At 47.4% G+C, this 15,798-nt stretch overlaps 1 protein-coding gene across 3 annotated transcripts in view; it reads left to right on the forward strand.

The window, feature by feature from the left end:
- ATPSCKMT (ATP synthase c subunit lysine N-methyltransferase) overlaps positions 1-11,435 on the forward strand; it is a 326,966-nt gene extending 315,531 nt beyond the window's left edge. For all 3 annotated transcript variants that reach the window (XM_078687622.1, XM_078687621.1, XM_078687623.1), the window contains exon 5: positions 11,215-11,435. In XM_078687622.1, coding sequence (XP_078543748.1) covers positions 11,215-11,418 — 204 coding nt within the window. In that variant the 3' untranslated portion in view covers positions 11,419-11,435. The remainder of the gene's footprint in view (positions 1-11,214) is intronic.
- The last annotated feature ends 4,363 nt before the right edge of the window (positions 11,436-15,798 follow it).

The following is a 15,798-nucleotide window of genomic DNA, read 5'->3' on the forward strand; positions in this document are numbered from 1 at the left end:
ACAACACTCTATTCCAACAACACATTACTCCACTCAATACTACTCCACTCCACTCTACAGCACGTTACTCTACTTCTACGGCACTCTAGAGATGCTAATTTGCTCTACTGTGTTACTTCACTCTACGCCACAATACCCTACTCCACTCTAGGACAATCTACTCCACTGTACTCTTATCCACTCCACTCTATGCTACTCTACTACACTCTACCACACTCTGATCCACTCTAAGCAACGCCACTCTGTGCCACTCCACTCTATGCCATTCTATTCTATGCCACTTTACTCTACTACATGCCACTCCCAACACTTTATTCACTCCTCGCCGCTGTACTACAATTTATGCCATGCCACTCTAAGCCACTCCACTCTACAACAATCTACTCCACTCCAGTATTATATAGGGGAAAGTCTACCCTATGTAATTGACACTGTTTTCGTGAAACATGGGCATCTTTTAGTTTTTTTCTATAATATGACATAGGGTACGCTTTTTTCTATATATTCACTCCACAGCAAACAAAAAATCACTAGTAAAAACATTGTCATTTAGAACGGCAATAGGTCTAACTTTCACAAATGCAAGACCTATTGCAATGCAAATGCTTATTGCTTTGAGGAGGTGATAGGTCCTCCGGGCCAGTGCGAAATGGTGGACTACAAATAGATGGGTACCTCAGTACCTTTTGCTTTGACCATTCACAGAGGGTTCATAAAGTTGACTTCTGCATACTGCAGTCAACCTTCACCTTGGACAATTCTTTTGTAGATTTGGGACATTTGCACGCACTTTGTCCCGGTAAATCAGTCAAACAATTCCAAATGTACCAAGTAGAGCTGGACGACCCACTGAAGGTTCAAGCCAGACGCCTAGCTCTGACTTCGCTTGAGATGCTCTTGAAACCTCTAACCAACAAGAATTTGCCTTTGGGGCCTTATATGTACTTAGCTATGCAGCACATTAGCCTGGGTGCTGAAAAATCTGCTGTTCTTTAACATTGAGGTAAAGTAGGCACCAAACTGCGTAATACGCCAGGTATGAGAACACATCGAGAGAAATATTGCCTTTCAGTGGGAAAAGGTATAGTCCAAAGCTCTGTTTTTAATATAAAATCAGGGCCTTCGGTGGTCATATCACTGAAAATACAAGATTTGAAAAAAAATTGTTTACGGGTGCTCGTGGAAGACAATTTCTATGGACTGGAATCTAGAGAATGCTAACGTGATTCTGGTGTTTTACTGACCTCTGCTGGTCATTTTCTATCAAGAAAGTTAAATAGAGGAAGTTGCCAGAAAAATTAAAAAAGAAAGTCCCTCAGCAGAAAGCAATTCTGGTATTTTACTGACCTCTACTGGTCGTTTTCTATCAAGACAGTTAAATAGAGGCAGTTGAACAGAAAAAAATAGTCCCTAAGCAGAAGGAGACAAGTCCAAGGGCTGCTCTCCAGAGCCCACAAATGTTAATGTTAACTGTTATGTTATGTTATGTTATATTTATGCTTCTATAGCGCACGGCCACTCCATTTGGAGCATCCCGGCGCTTTTTCGAAGGTACCCACCAGAAGAGGGAGAAACATAACACTGAAGGGACATGCAACACACCTGTAAAACAGCAGCAGCGGACTATGGGAAAAGCCATGTTTTAAGGGCCTTTCGGAAGGACAGCAGGCTAGAAGCCTGCCTTAAAGAAATCGGGAGGTCATTCCAAGCACGAGGAGCTAGATAACGAAAGGACCGACCTCCTGCTCTGGCGCGCTTGATAATGGGAACCTTCACTTTGGATAGCGCAGCAGATCTAAGAGATCTAGAGGGCTGATACCAAGACACACGTTTAGAAATATATTTAGGACCAATACCATGTAAGGCCTTGAAGGTCGTAGTCAGAGTTTTAAAAAGAATCCTTTTATCAATCGGGAGCCAATGTAAGGTAGAGAGAAGAGCAGTGGCTCTGGCTCTTCTTGGGAGGCCGAAGACCGCTCGGGCTGCAGAGTTCTGAGCAACTTGAAGACGCCTGACCAGGTATTTGGGAAGCCCCAAAAATAAAACATTGGCGTAATCCAGTCTGGAGCCAACCAGTGCCTGGACGATGATTTTCCTGTGCTCGATGGATACTAAAGGTAAAAATTTGCGTAGCATCCGAAGGATACCAAAACATTTCCCAGTGAGAGAGGAAATGTGTGGTCCAAAAGATAGGTCGCTGTCAATGATCACTCCCAGATTTTTGGCCTTCTGGGATGAACTAACGGGGGGACACATATCCTGCGGCCACCAGGGTTTCCAATCCGGCTCAGCGATACACCCAAAAAAGAGCAGCTTCGACTTGTCGGAGTTGCATTTCAGTCCATGATGTCCTAACCACTCGAAAACCGCACTCAGACAGCCTCTGACCTGATCGTCGTTAAACAGACCATTCCTGTTGCTCACAAACAGGAGCTGGGTGTCGTCGGCATAAGTGACAATCCGGGCGCCGAAAGACTCCGCGACCACTGCCAGAGGAGCCATAAAGATGTTAAAAAGGAGGGGGCTCAAGATGGATCCTTGGGGAACCCCCACTTCTAGCAGCGGCATCTCGGCGGAGTAAGGAGGAGCCCAGATTGTCTGCCGGCGGTCGGCTAAGAAGGATTTAAGCCACCTCCACACCGTTCCCTGCAGGCCAAAGTCCCAGAGTCTAGTAAGGAGAAGCGCATGGGGAACGGTGTCGAACGCCGCCGACAGGTCAAGCATGACCAATGCCGCCTTTCTTCCAGCATCCAACTCCTCCCGGATGGCGTCTGTGACTTCGAGGAGCGCAGTTTCCGTGCTGAAATTCGCACGGAAACCGGATTGGGTGTTATGCAACAGATCATTTTCCTCGATGAAGTTAGATATTGATCTGTGGACAAACCTCTCCGTCACTTTCGCTAGAGCCGGGAGTAAGGGAATAGGTCTGTAGTTGGCATGGACTAGAGGGTCGAGTGCTGGTTTTTTCAGGAGTGGCAGGATCATGGCGCTCTTCCAGGCCTTTGGAACTACCCCGGATGAGAGTGACATATTTAAAATAGGGTTGACCAAATCATTCAGCACAGGTGCCAAGTACGCTAAACACTTGGCCGGGCACGGATCCTGTGGAGATCCAGATTTAAGGTTGGACAGGATGTCAAAAGAGCTTGCATGATCCAGTGGGGGAAAATCACACAGCAGAGGACCATGAACAGACATGGGACACCCCATGCTCACCGATTGCTGCTGGAAAGTGGAAGAGAGGGAATCTTGAATAGTAGTAATTTTCTGTACAAAGTATACAGCCAGATCCCTCAACCAGGATTCAGAGTGCGTATGAATAGGGGTGTAAGCAGAGGAAGAAGTGAAGTCTTTTACCACCCTAAAAAGTTCTTTACTGGAATGCTCCGCCTCATTTATTCTAGATTCCAGGTAAGCTTTTTTTCCAGCCCAGATTGATTTGTGGTAGACTCTAGTCAGTGTCTTAAAATTCTGCCTTTCTGAATGATCGTAAGATCGTCTCCAAGCTCTTTCAGCTTTTTTAAGATCTTGTCTAGCTTTTTTTAGCTGCGGAGTAAACCATGGGGCAGATATCCTTTTATTGGCAGAGTTCTGTGTCTTGGTCGGGATCGAACTCTCAAGACACTCTAAGAGCCATTGATGGAAAAAAGCGGTATAGTCCTCTACATTGTCAGATGTAGGACAAGGAAAGTTGATTAGGGTGTTTGATAGCATCTCTCTAGTGAACAGATGGAAAGATTTAGAGAGATGCTTTGACGACCCCACTAATTTGGACCGTGTAGAAACCATAATAGGGAGGGAAAAGGAAATAAGAAAGTGATCCGACCACAAAACTGGCACGGGAAGATCTACCCCAATAGGGAGAGTAGAGAAGATCTGGTCCAGCGTGTGGCCCTTCTCATGGGACGGTCCTACCACGTATGGAGTTGTAAAGCGCAGCTGCTACCCTAAGGTGTCCTGACGTTTAAGGTGAGGTCCTACCCGTGGAATACCTGAATGGATGTAGCTGGTTAGTTGTTAAAGAGCCACGTTTTTAGGGACTTCCTGAAGGCCAACAAATTGGTCGTACTTCTTAGATGTAGGGGGAGCCTGTTCGAGGCCTTAGCTGCATTGGTGATGAAACTTCTGCCCCCCATTTTGCTTTTTTTATTTGTGGTGTTGTTACAAGCTTGGCCTCTGATGAACGGAGTGTTCTATTTGGTATATACCAGCGGAGTTGTTGCCTTAAAAAGTCAGACTCAGATCCTTGCAGGGCCTTGAACACCAGGCAAAGTGCCTTAAATTGGGTGCGCTTTTTGACTGGTAGCCAGTGGAGTTTTTTTTATAGATGGGGAGATAGATGCATACTTAGGGATACCTGTAAGGAGTTTAGCCGCAACATTCTGCAGCATTTGCAATTTATGCATGGAATCTTCTTGCAACTTAAGGTATAGACCATTGCCATAGTCCGGCCTGGACAATACCAGGGCTGAAACTACTATTTGTTGTGCAACTTTCGGAAGTAGGGGGATTATTATCCTACAGGTTCTGAGAATGAGTGAGGTGGTTGAGGTCACTGCGTTGATCTGGTCTTTAAAGCTTAAAGTGTCATCAATCCAAATTCCCAAATTCTTCACCTTTTTGGTGGGGGAAAGTAAAGGGCCAAGGGCGGATGGCCAACAGTTTGGGGTCCAAAAGGAGGGGTTGTTGCCAAAAAGTACCACCTCTGCTTTGCTGGAGTTGATCTTTAAGCAGTTCCGTGTCATCCACTCACTCACTGTATACATACAGTTCTGAAGCCTAGAAGCAATGTCACCTTGTTTATCGGGTCGAATATTGACTACAATTTGGGTATCGTCCGCGTACACATACACATACACACGTATTTACAAGAGGTCTCGAATGCTCAACCTAAAAACGAACCGAGCAATCGTGGATTTTCTCTGTTGCATCCCTCTCACAACATTCTTCTGCCTTCCTTTCCATGTGGGGGCAGAGCAGCTGGCTTTGTTCCACTTGTTAAAACATTGCAGGGTGCCCTGCCAGCCTCAACTTTAGGGTGTGCGCTCATTTTCCTTTGCCCTAAAAATGGTTTTCCATTGAAGCTGAGATCAGATATACGGGCCAGCTGCAATTAATAAAGGGGGCACATACTATACACAACCTACAGGTTCACACAGCTCGCTCTTTGAATTTCATGTGAGCGCCCAGAGCCCCAATAGAACTGTGGAATTGTTAAAGCACTGGAGTGGACAGGCACGGGTCTCTGGTTACAGAGCAAACGGTAGGTGTTCCAACTCCAATTGTATTATAGGTAAATTAATGTTTTACATAGTCCGCGGAGCCGTACTGCGCATGTATTTTATGGAGGCCTGTGACCTCCATGAACACCTTCTATAGTTGGCTTTGTTTTGCTAATTGTTTTAACTGCCATCACTGAAGTGTTGACGCTTGCTGAAGGCGGTCGCTCCCCTCGCCCCCAGCTCCTGCGTGGTATAGTACACTGCGATTTTTCACCATTCTTAACCGCATCAGTGCCGCCTCGTTCACAGCATAGCGCTGTAGTGCGTGTGCCTTGAAGACTTTTGTAGCGCTTTTAGGGTGAATTGTAACGGCGCTTTAAGACGCGCTTTCGCAGCTGCTACGCGATCTGTGCCGCTGAGTTGAGTGTGCATTGCCTGCTTTGAGTGGAGCCATTGCTGTTTGTCTGTGCCTGCCTCCGGTTTCGTTGTTGTTTCTCTGCCGCCATCTTATTGATTGTTGTGGTGCCTCAGTGCCCGTCCCCCACAGCCCGCCCCGCCTCCCAGCTGACCCTCCCTCCCACGGACTACATAGCCCGCTCCCAGACCTGTAAGCGCTGTGACCGGCCCGACGCTTGCTGAAGGCGGTCGCTCCCCTCGCCCCCAGCTCCTGCGTGGTATTGTACACTGCGATTTTTCACCATTCTTAACCGCATCAGTGCCGCCTCGTTCACAGCATAGCACTGTAGTGCGTGTGCCTTGAAGACTTTTGTAGCGCTTTTAGGGTGAATTGTAACGGCGCTTTAAGACGCGTTTTCGCAGCTGCTACGCGATCTGTGCCGCTGAGTTGAGTGTGCATTGCCTGCTTTGAGTGGAGCCATTGCTGTTTGTCTGTGCCTGCCTCCGGTTTCGTTGTTGTTTCTCTGCCGCCATCTTATTGATTGTTGTGGTGCCTCAGTGCCCGTCCCCCACAGCCCGCCCCGCCTCCCAGCTGACCCTCCCTCCCACGGACTACATAGCCCGCTCCCAGACCTGTAAGCGCTGTGACCGGCCCGACGCTTGCTGAAGGCGGTCGCTCCCCTCGCCCCCAGCTCCTGCGTGGTATAGTACACTGCGATTTTTCACCATTCTTAACCGCATCAGTGCCGCCTCGTTCACAGCATAGCGCTGTAGTGCGTGTGCCTTGAAGACTTTTGTAGCGCTTTTAGGGTGAATTGTAACAGCGCTTTAAGACGCGCTTTCGCAGCTGCTATGCGATCTGTGCCGCTGAGTTGAGTGTGCATTGCCTGCTTTGAGTGGAGCCATTGCTGTTTGTCTGTGCCTGCCTCCGGTTTCGTTGTTGTTTCTCTGCCGCCATCTTATTGATTGTTGTGGTGCCTCAGTGCCCGTCCCCCACAGCCCGCCCTGCCTCCCAGCTGACCCTCCCTCGCCCCCGCCCACTCCAACATCCATATATGACAGATGCCTTTCCGCTCAGCGTTCACGCGCAGCGGCCGCGCCCCTTGCGCGCCGAAGGTGCGCCAAAGGTAAGCCCGTCTGCGCCCGTCCGCGCCCAGTGCCCGTCCCCCTGCTCTATGCCGCTCCCAACCCCCCAGAGTAACTTATGATGCCGCTACACTCATCGCCCTCAACGCCGGACGCACTCCACTTTGCTGTGAAGCCACCCCAGGACGTACCCACGGCCCATTCTCCTGCCTCTCCTGTAAGTTCAACTGCGTCAGGACCCTCACCAAACACACTTCCTCCACACACAGCTCCGAACCCAACAACTTGAAATGCATCCTACTGAACACCCGCTCGGTCCACAGACATGCAACCGAACTCTGGGACCTAATCGACACTGCGTCACCTGACATCGCCTTCCTTACTGAAACATGGATGAATGCATCTTCTGCCCCCGACATCGCCATAGCCATACCAGACAATTACAAGATCATTCGAAAAGACCGCACCAATAAAAAAACTGGAGGAGGCATCGCCATCGTCCATAGAAACACCATCAAAATTACAACCAGCTCTGACGTCAATCTTGCAACCGCCGAACACCTCCACTTTCAGATCCACACCGACCCCAGGACCACACTTAGAGGAACTCTCATTTACAGGCCCCCAGGCACCAGATCTCAATTCAGCGACGACATCACTGACTTCGTCAGCCCGCACGCCCTCGCCTCCGAGAACTACATTCTTCTAGGAGACCTCAACTACCACCTTGACAACATTATCGACAACAACACCACCACCCTTCTGGACAACCTGTCCAATCTCGGACTCAAACAACTTGTTGACACCCCCACTCACATAGCCGGACACACGCTCGACCCTATCTTCACCTCCAGCAAGCACATCTCCTTCGATCATACTACAGCCCTCCACTGGACGGATCATAGCTGTGTTCACTTCAGCTACAAAACAACCCTGACCCACAACCGTCTACAACCCATTCCCCGAAGAAAATGGAACAAAATCACCACCGAACAACTCCTCACATCACTCAGCCAAAACACTCCCACCCTGGCATCGGACCCAGACCTAGCGGCCACCAACCTCAGGCAATGGATTACCCACAGTGCGGACGAACTAGCACCCCTGAAAAAACACTAGTCGAAACCATCCAGCAAAAAAGCTCCCTGGTTCAATGATGACCTTAAAAAATCCAAGAAGACATGCCGCACCCTGGAGAAGAATTGGAGAAAAGAACCAACTTCAGACAACATGGCCTCCCTCAAGACAGCCACCCGCAAACACCACCAACTGATCCGATCCGCCAAGAAATCAGCACTTAAGGACCGTCTCGACAACAATTCTCATAACAGCAAGGAACTCTTCAATATCGTCAAAGAATTCACCAACCCTCCCGCAGCATCCAACGACATCACTAACTCCCAAGACCTCTGCGATGCGCTATCCTCCTTCTTCTACAACAAAATTGCCAACATCCACAACAGCTTCAAGAATACTCCCAATGACCAACTCACCCCACCCACTTCAGATCCCACCCCTCCAACTAACTACCTCAACTCCTGGAACCCAATCACCATTGAAGACACCATTCGCCTCATGAACTCAATCCACTCTGGCTCACCTTCTAACCCCTGCCCCCACTTCATCTTCAACAAAGCTGACTCCATCATCGCTCCCCAACTCCGCGATGTCATCAACTGCTCCTTCGACTCCGCCACCTTTCCAGAAATATGGAAACACGCCGAACTCACCGCCCTTCTGAAAAAAACAACAGCAGACCCCTCAGATCTGAAAAACTACCGACCCATTTCCCTCCTCCCTTTCCCGGCCAAAGTCATCGAGAAAGCCGTCAATAGCCAACTAGCAGCCTTCCTTGAATCCAACAACTCCCTGGATCCCTCACAGAACGGCTTTCGAGCCAAACACAGCACCGAAACCGCCCTCATTGCGGCGACCGACGACATCCGAGCACTCCTGGACAACGGTGAAACAGTGGCCCTCATTCTACTCGACCTCTCCGCCGCCTTCGACACTGTCTGTCACAACACCCTCATACAACGCCTCAACAACATCGGCATACAAGGAAAAGCCTTGGACTGGATCATCTCATTCCTAGCCGGGAGAACACAGAGAGTCCGACTCCCCCATTCTACTCAGAGCCCACCGAAGTCATCTGCGGCGTACCTCAAGGTTCCTCACTCAGTCCCACCCTCTTCAACGTCTACATGAGTCCCCTCGCCTCCATCGCACGTCAACACAACCTCAACATCATCTCCTACGCCGACGACACCCAGCTAATCCTTTCCCTCACCAAAGACCCCAACACCGCCAAAAACAACCTTCATGAAGGTATGAAAGAAGTAGCCGAATGGATGAAACAGAGCCGCTTAAAACTCAACTCAGACAAGACGGAGGTGCTCATCCTAGGATCCTCCCCCTCAGCTTGGGACGACTCCTGGTGGCCTTCCGCCTTGGGATCTGCGCCCACACCCACAGACCATGCACGTAACCTTGGCTTCATTCTAGACTCCTCCCTCTCAATGTCCAGACAAGTCAACGCCGTATCGTCCTCCTGCTTCAACGTCCTTCGCATTGTCAAAAAGATCTTCCGCTGGATCCCCCTCGAAACAAGAAAGACTGTCACCCATGCACTGGTCACGAGTCGACTGGACTATGGCAACACACTCTACGCCGGAATTACAACAAAATTGCAGAAAAAACTCCAGCGCATCCAAAACGCATCAGCGAGACTCATATTAGACATTCCGCGCCAAGAGCACATCACCGGTCACTTAAAAAACCTCCACTGGCTTCCCGTCAACAAAAGAATCACTTTCCGCCTTCTTACCCACGCACACAAGGCCCTTTATAATCTAGGACCCGAATGCCTCAACAACCGACTGTCCTTCTACTATCCCACCCGCCAACTAAGATCATCCAATCAAGCCCTCGCCGCAGTCCCGCGCATCCGAAAAACCACCATGGGTGGCAGATCCTTCTCCTTCCTGGCTGCCAAGACCTGGAACTCACTCCCCACCCACCTCCGCCTTACTCAGAATCACATCTCCTTCAGAAAAGAACTGAAAACATGGCTATTCGATAAAAAGTAAACCCCTCCCTCCAGCGCCTTGAGACCCTCTGGGTGAGTAGTGCGCTCTATAAATACATAAATACATGAACTTGAACTCCTAATAATGGCCTGATTTTTTAAAGCAGAGGAAGCTAATAATAGTGACATCAAATAAAGTGCATACCTTTCCTTAATCCTTATGCTTTTTTCTAGAAATATTTTGTTCGTCTATAGTGTTAACTTGATGTAATATGAAACGTGTATTTATTGGGGAGGGGATGTGGCCTAGCTGCTTTGAAACTGGGGAACCAGGTTTGAATCCAGGCGTCCACTCAACATCCCGTGATTCTTGTCAAATCACATAATATCCCTGTGCCTAAAACAATGTATCGTGTGGTCTCTCCTGTTCTTGCAGAGTGATTTAATTCCCTCAGGCTAAGTCGTGCTTCATAAAAAAACTGCAAAAAGTATAGCACTTATGCTTGTGATAGAACTGAACACAAAACGATGACCTTTGTTGTTGAATGGGAAAATGAAGGCAAAATCCATCTGGAGGTTAAATTATAAAATGTTTAAAATATAAACATGGGTTATAATCCCAGCTTGTTCAATTGATTATATTATCATACTGAATGTTTTTTATTTCATATTGTCTCATTTTCTTGAGGGGACAATTAGGAAGTACCCTGGAATCACTTATTTCAGAATGTGCCCTGCAACGCAATTTATAAATGGTTTAATAGGCAATCATGTTGCTTGCACTTATCCACATAGGTCACATACAGTCCATATGACAAACCTGTTTCTCGGTTCACTCTTGGGAATGTTTTTAGAGTAATGGAGTTTTCTTGAATGCTTCATGTTTGAAACAGTTACTTTTAATAAATGTCCCTCAAAACTAAACACTCATGCTAAAAAATAAATAACTTTTTTTTAACGTTGAAGGATCTTTCTCGTATGTTTACATGGCAATTGTTCCCTGATTTACATGCAACATCTTTGTATGGCTCACCTCTTGTTCGGGTTCCTAAAACAAGCCCGACCCCAGGTTCCCATTTTGGATTTGCTGGCCGGCCCCACTCCAGTGCCCGGTTTTTGGAATACCTGGGAAAAGTACTAGACGCTTTTATATTTGCTAGGAAGCTCGTGAGGAGGGTAGGAAATGTCGACTATGTTTTCGTTTGTTTTGTAGAGATCGTGTTTCATTCGGTTTCATTATCACATAATGTAGTTTTGTATTTGACATTTGCAAATAGTAAAGCAATGCTGTTTAGAAATGCCCTGAAGCTTATTGAAAGTGTTTTCCTGTTGCAGAATCATAAAAGCACTCTTTCAATAATAGATTTAAAAAACTGGAAGACCTCCAGTCGCCGACTGGTTTTCAAAGCGTGCAATTTTCAGAAAAGGGAACAGTGCTGCCTCAGACACCACATGAAATACATTTTTTTTTTCAATTCACAGATGCCACAGTTGGAAAGAAAGCTTCAAAGGGAACTTCAGGAGAACGCCAGGGTCATTGCATGCCGCTTCCCCTTCCCACATTGGGTTCCGGACCACGTAACAGGAGAGGGAATAGACACTGTCTGGACATATGAATCTGGGTCTTTTCTTCTAAGAGACGACAAAAGATGCACAGAGCCCATACCGCAGATACGTTATGACTAATTGAAGACGAGTAATAAAAGGTGTTTTTAAACTGATCTCTTAGTCTTGGAGTGCCTTCTTTTTTAATTTATGAAATATTTTCCAATACCATTTGAGAGTAAAATTGAATCATTTAAATTTAAAAGTGTATTGTGCAAAATAATTTAAATTTAAAAGTGTATTGTATAAAAATACTTAGATAACCCATTCAATTATTTAGCACCCTTCACTCCTCTAGAGTTATTAAAGACTGCTATACCCTCCATTTTTAAAGAAGTGAGGCGGCTGTTGAAGCTGCTCCTTTTTTGTTCTCTTGTTTTATAATAAGAAGTTGCTGTTATTTTTCTTATTTTTTTTAATGCTGTCTAATAGAAGGATTTTCCTGCACTACATCTAGTGCAGAGATTTGTTTATTTTATTTATTTATTTATAAAGTCTTTAATAGCGCAAACGTGACCCACAAGGGTATCAGAGCGCTTTACAATAGAAGAATAAACCGTGGAAGAGGTAGTCAATACAAACAAAATGTCAAATTGTCATAATAGAGCGATAGCTTCTGCAGAACAAATTACATTAGACATTGTGCTATCAGCTGCACAGATCTATATCCCACGAAAAACATTAATCAGCAAACAATTCTGGAGCAACAGGGGATGTGATAAAAGACATGCAGCCAGATACGACCCATACTTAGATTTAGGACATTAGTTTGTTCATTAATAGACTTTTTACTTCCTTTTTGAATACAGTAAGGGATGTGATTCCACGCACTCGGGGTGGTAGAGAGTTCCAAATCTTTGGAGCAATCCCTGAAAAGGCTCTACAGCCTGTTCTCTTCTTCCTGAAGGATTGGGGTTTCAGAAGTAGAGTGGTCGCACTTCGTAGTTGTCTGCAGCCTCCTGATTTTTCCAACTTTAGCGCCAAGTAGATGGGTGTATTGTTGTGAATTGCTTTGTGCGTCATGCACGCCACTTTAAGGTGTATTCTTGCTTCATAAGGCAACCAGTTAAGTGCTTTCAAGGTTGGTGAGATGTGATTGTTTCTTTTGGTTCCTGAAACCAGTCTAGCCGCAGCATTCAGAGCTGCTCTCAATGGTGCAAGCCTGTATTTCGGGAGACCAGCGAGGGTGGTACTTCCGTAGTCTAGTCTTGGTAGTACCAGAGCTTGTACAACAACTTTTAGGTCAGCCTGGGGGAGGAAGGGTTTAAGTTTTCTTAATATATTCATTTTGTGATTAGCTCCCTTGGTGGCAGTAGAGATGTGCGCCTGCATATTCAAGTGTTTGTCAATGGTGAAACCTAGGGATTTAGCCAAGTCTATGATGAGGGGGACACAGTCAAAGGAGGTTAGGTGTTTTAACCAAAGGTCTATCTTTGGGGTGTAGTTTGGTGGTGAGATGAGAATGAATTCCGTTTTTGTGGTGTTTAGCATGAGATGGTTGTTGGTGAGCCAGCTTTGCGTGTTCAGAAGCGTAGTGTTAAGAACAACGAAGTCATCTGGCGAGGTGATTTTAAGGTATAGCTGCGTGTCATCCGCATAAAGGTGATATAGAATGTTAGCAGAATTCAGAGCCTTCGCCAGGGGCTCCATTAACAAATTGAAGAGAATGGGTGAAAGGGCAGATCCCTGAGGTACACCAAGAGTGACCATGGATGGTTGCGAGAGTGAGTTCTTCATCTTGAATCTTTGAGATCTGTTATTCAGGAAGGAGGAGAACAACTGTAGCACAACGCCCGAGAGGCCCATCCTTCTTTCCAATAGGGCTAGCAGCTTATCGTGCTTGACCGTATCGAAGGCGGAAGACAGATCAAGGAGTATTAAAAGGCATGATTCATTTCGATCAAGCATGATTAGTATATCATCCATAATGTGCGTGAGTGCAGATTCTGTGCTGTGCCCACTACGGAAGCCCGATTGGTGACTGTCTAAGAGGTTGAAGCTCTCAATGTGATTGCATAATTGGATTTGAACACATTTCTCCAATAGTTTAGCCAAGGTGGGGATATTGGTTATAGGACGGTAGTAGTTAGGATCAGCTGGAGAAGCATCAGCCTTCTTTAGTATAGGAGTGACCTGTCCTATTTTAAGGCAATCCGGAATGACACCTTGAGTCAATCTTAACACTTGTGTCTTTGTGTTATTTGCGGGATGTTGGATATGTTGGGGCGGGGGGTTCCTGTTGCCCTGATGTGACTATGTGACACCCGAGGCCACCCGGTGGCCATCAGGAGGGCGGGCCCTTAGTCACAGAGGGCTGCCCCCGCCCCTTGGTGTGGTCAGCCACCCCTCCCCAGGGCAGGCGTTGCCCGGTTGGAGGTGGGCGGGACGGTGACGCGCGTCCGGGGCGGCAGGCAGGGAGAGGGTATATCTCTCCCCCTCGCCATTGTTGTGGCCTCTTTGCCGCTCCGGACGTCGCGCGTACTACTTCGGGACACTCTTTTCCCTCCCTACCTCTAACCCAGAGTGTCAGCTAGGGGGGGGGCTCCTGAGGGAGCTTTAATGTTAAGATTAATGACACTGCTTGAAGTTTTAATAAAGACTACGCAGTGAACGACAACAACCTGCTTCATGTCTTTTATGGGGAGGGGGCGACTCACACCCGGTAGGCACACTATGAACGGCGCCACCCGATCCTAGAGGCGTGGTGCCCTTAGTGGCATCCGGGGGCGGAGCCAGCAGGGACGTCTGCAAGGCGGAAGCAAGGACAGGGAAGAGCCAGCAAGATAGGAGGATAGGCATGACCACGTGAGCCTAACGTCATCAGGAAGGCAGGGCCAACCTTCCCTCCCCCAAGGGTACAAAAGCCTCGGGGGAGGCTGAACTAACCCTCTTTGTCCTCTCTCAACAGCTCCGGCGGCAGCAGACCAGCAAAGAATTACCCACCCACCCATCCCTGCAACAAGGAAGAGAATGGCGGGGTCCCAGGCAAGAAAAGGGTGTGGACTTCCCCTTTTGGTATGGACTGGCTGCCCATGGAAAGGGCAAGCAGTTATTGTGGGGCTCTGAGCTGGCGGGAGAGGGGGGACTGACCTGCTGGTGGTCCTGACCACTCCTGCCCTACCCGTGATGACGGGGTGTCGGTTTATAAACATTGGAGGGGGTATACCCCGGTATGTTTGTCACAAGTAGTGGCAGATTATTTACCTGCGGCTCTGTTGACCGGAGGGCGGTCAACTTAAGGAGAGCAGGCTATCTTGGTTGTGGCCTGCTGGCACATCCCGAAGGACAAGCAAAAAGGGCCCTTGGAGAGCGGGGCATACATATAATGGCAATCTATAACTTTGAGATTATTTAATGCTGTTGTGTTGATAAGCAAGTATTTTTAAAGATTTACCTTAAACCTTAATCAAGATGAATAAAGGATTAATGACACTGCTTGAAGTTTTAATAAAGACTACGCGGTGAACGAGAAGAGATATGAGCTAACTCATCCTTGATAGATGTTGATACTTCTAACTGCAAATTATTTCACCTTTAGAGTATCCCCAGGCTCCAAACTGGATCTGGAAGATTTTAACACTATGCGCCGCAACGTGTCTTTGTGCTTCTCGGCTTTGACTTTGTTCTGCCCCGGAAATGATGAATGGAGCTGCATCCTAGTGCCACCCTTGCATGCTGATTTAGTTAATTTCTTTACGTGCCTTCGTACGCAGAACTGGAGTTCGCTCCCAACTTTTTCCTCACCGGTTGATGAGTTTCTCTTCAAATTCTTTTGTCAGTGTGCAAAGGCTATGTCCCCTCCTAAATCTACAGGGTTTAAGCCATATAGGTACTTTCACAATCAGATGTCTTTGACAGATCCCCAAGTTTCTTGTGTTTGGGTTCGGCACATGACTCTAAGTCCTGAGAGGAGTGTGCCCTTATGAACCTGAAGGCTATCTGGGAATGTGATGCAAAGCTGTAAGTCAGCGAACACTGAAAGAAGCCTTGGAAAGCTCGCTCTAAGTCCAAGTTGAGTGTATGAACTCATTCCCACTATCAAGGACGTTCCAACTGCAGGTCATCAGCGACGTTCAAGTCTTCTGGTTAGTCAAAATCTATGCAAAAGCACAAGAAGACTAAGCAGGATTGGTCCTAGTCCTGACATTCTCCACTTGAGACTTCACATGGATATCAGGGTGCCTTGCGTTCGTGCTGTCAGTTCCCTCCCAAACAGCTGATTTTGCAACTGATTCCAATGCACCCCGTGTTTCCAGGTCATCAGTGTTGTCAAAACAGATTGAAGCCTTCAGAAAGGCCATGTTGCAGAGATTCAACACCCTTTCAGCTCCCTCTGACACACCTTTGGGCTCCAGGGGTCCACGGTAACCTCCAGTTGGGATACCACCGGAGGGTCTCCTCTTAGTGCTGGGTGTGCCTCCAGAACACACCTTGAATTCTACTCTAATCGCAGAGCTGATT

Source organism: Lissotriton helveticus, chromosome 4_1, assembly GCF_964261635.1.
Source record: "Lissotriton helveticus chromosome 4_1, aLisHel1.1, whole genome shotgun sequence".
NCBI lineage: Eukaryota > Metazoa > Chordata > Amphibia > Caudata > Salamandridae > Lissotriton > Lissotriton helveticus.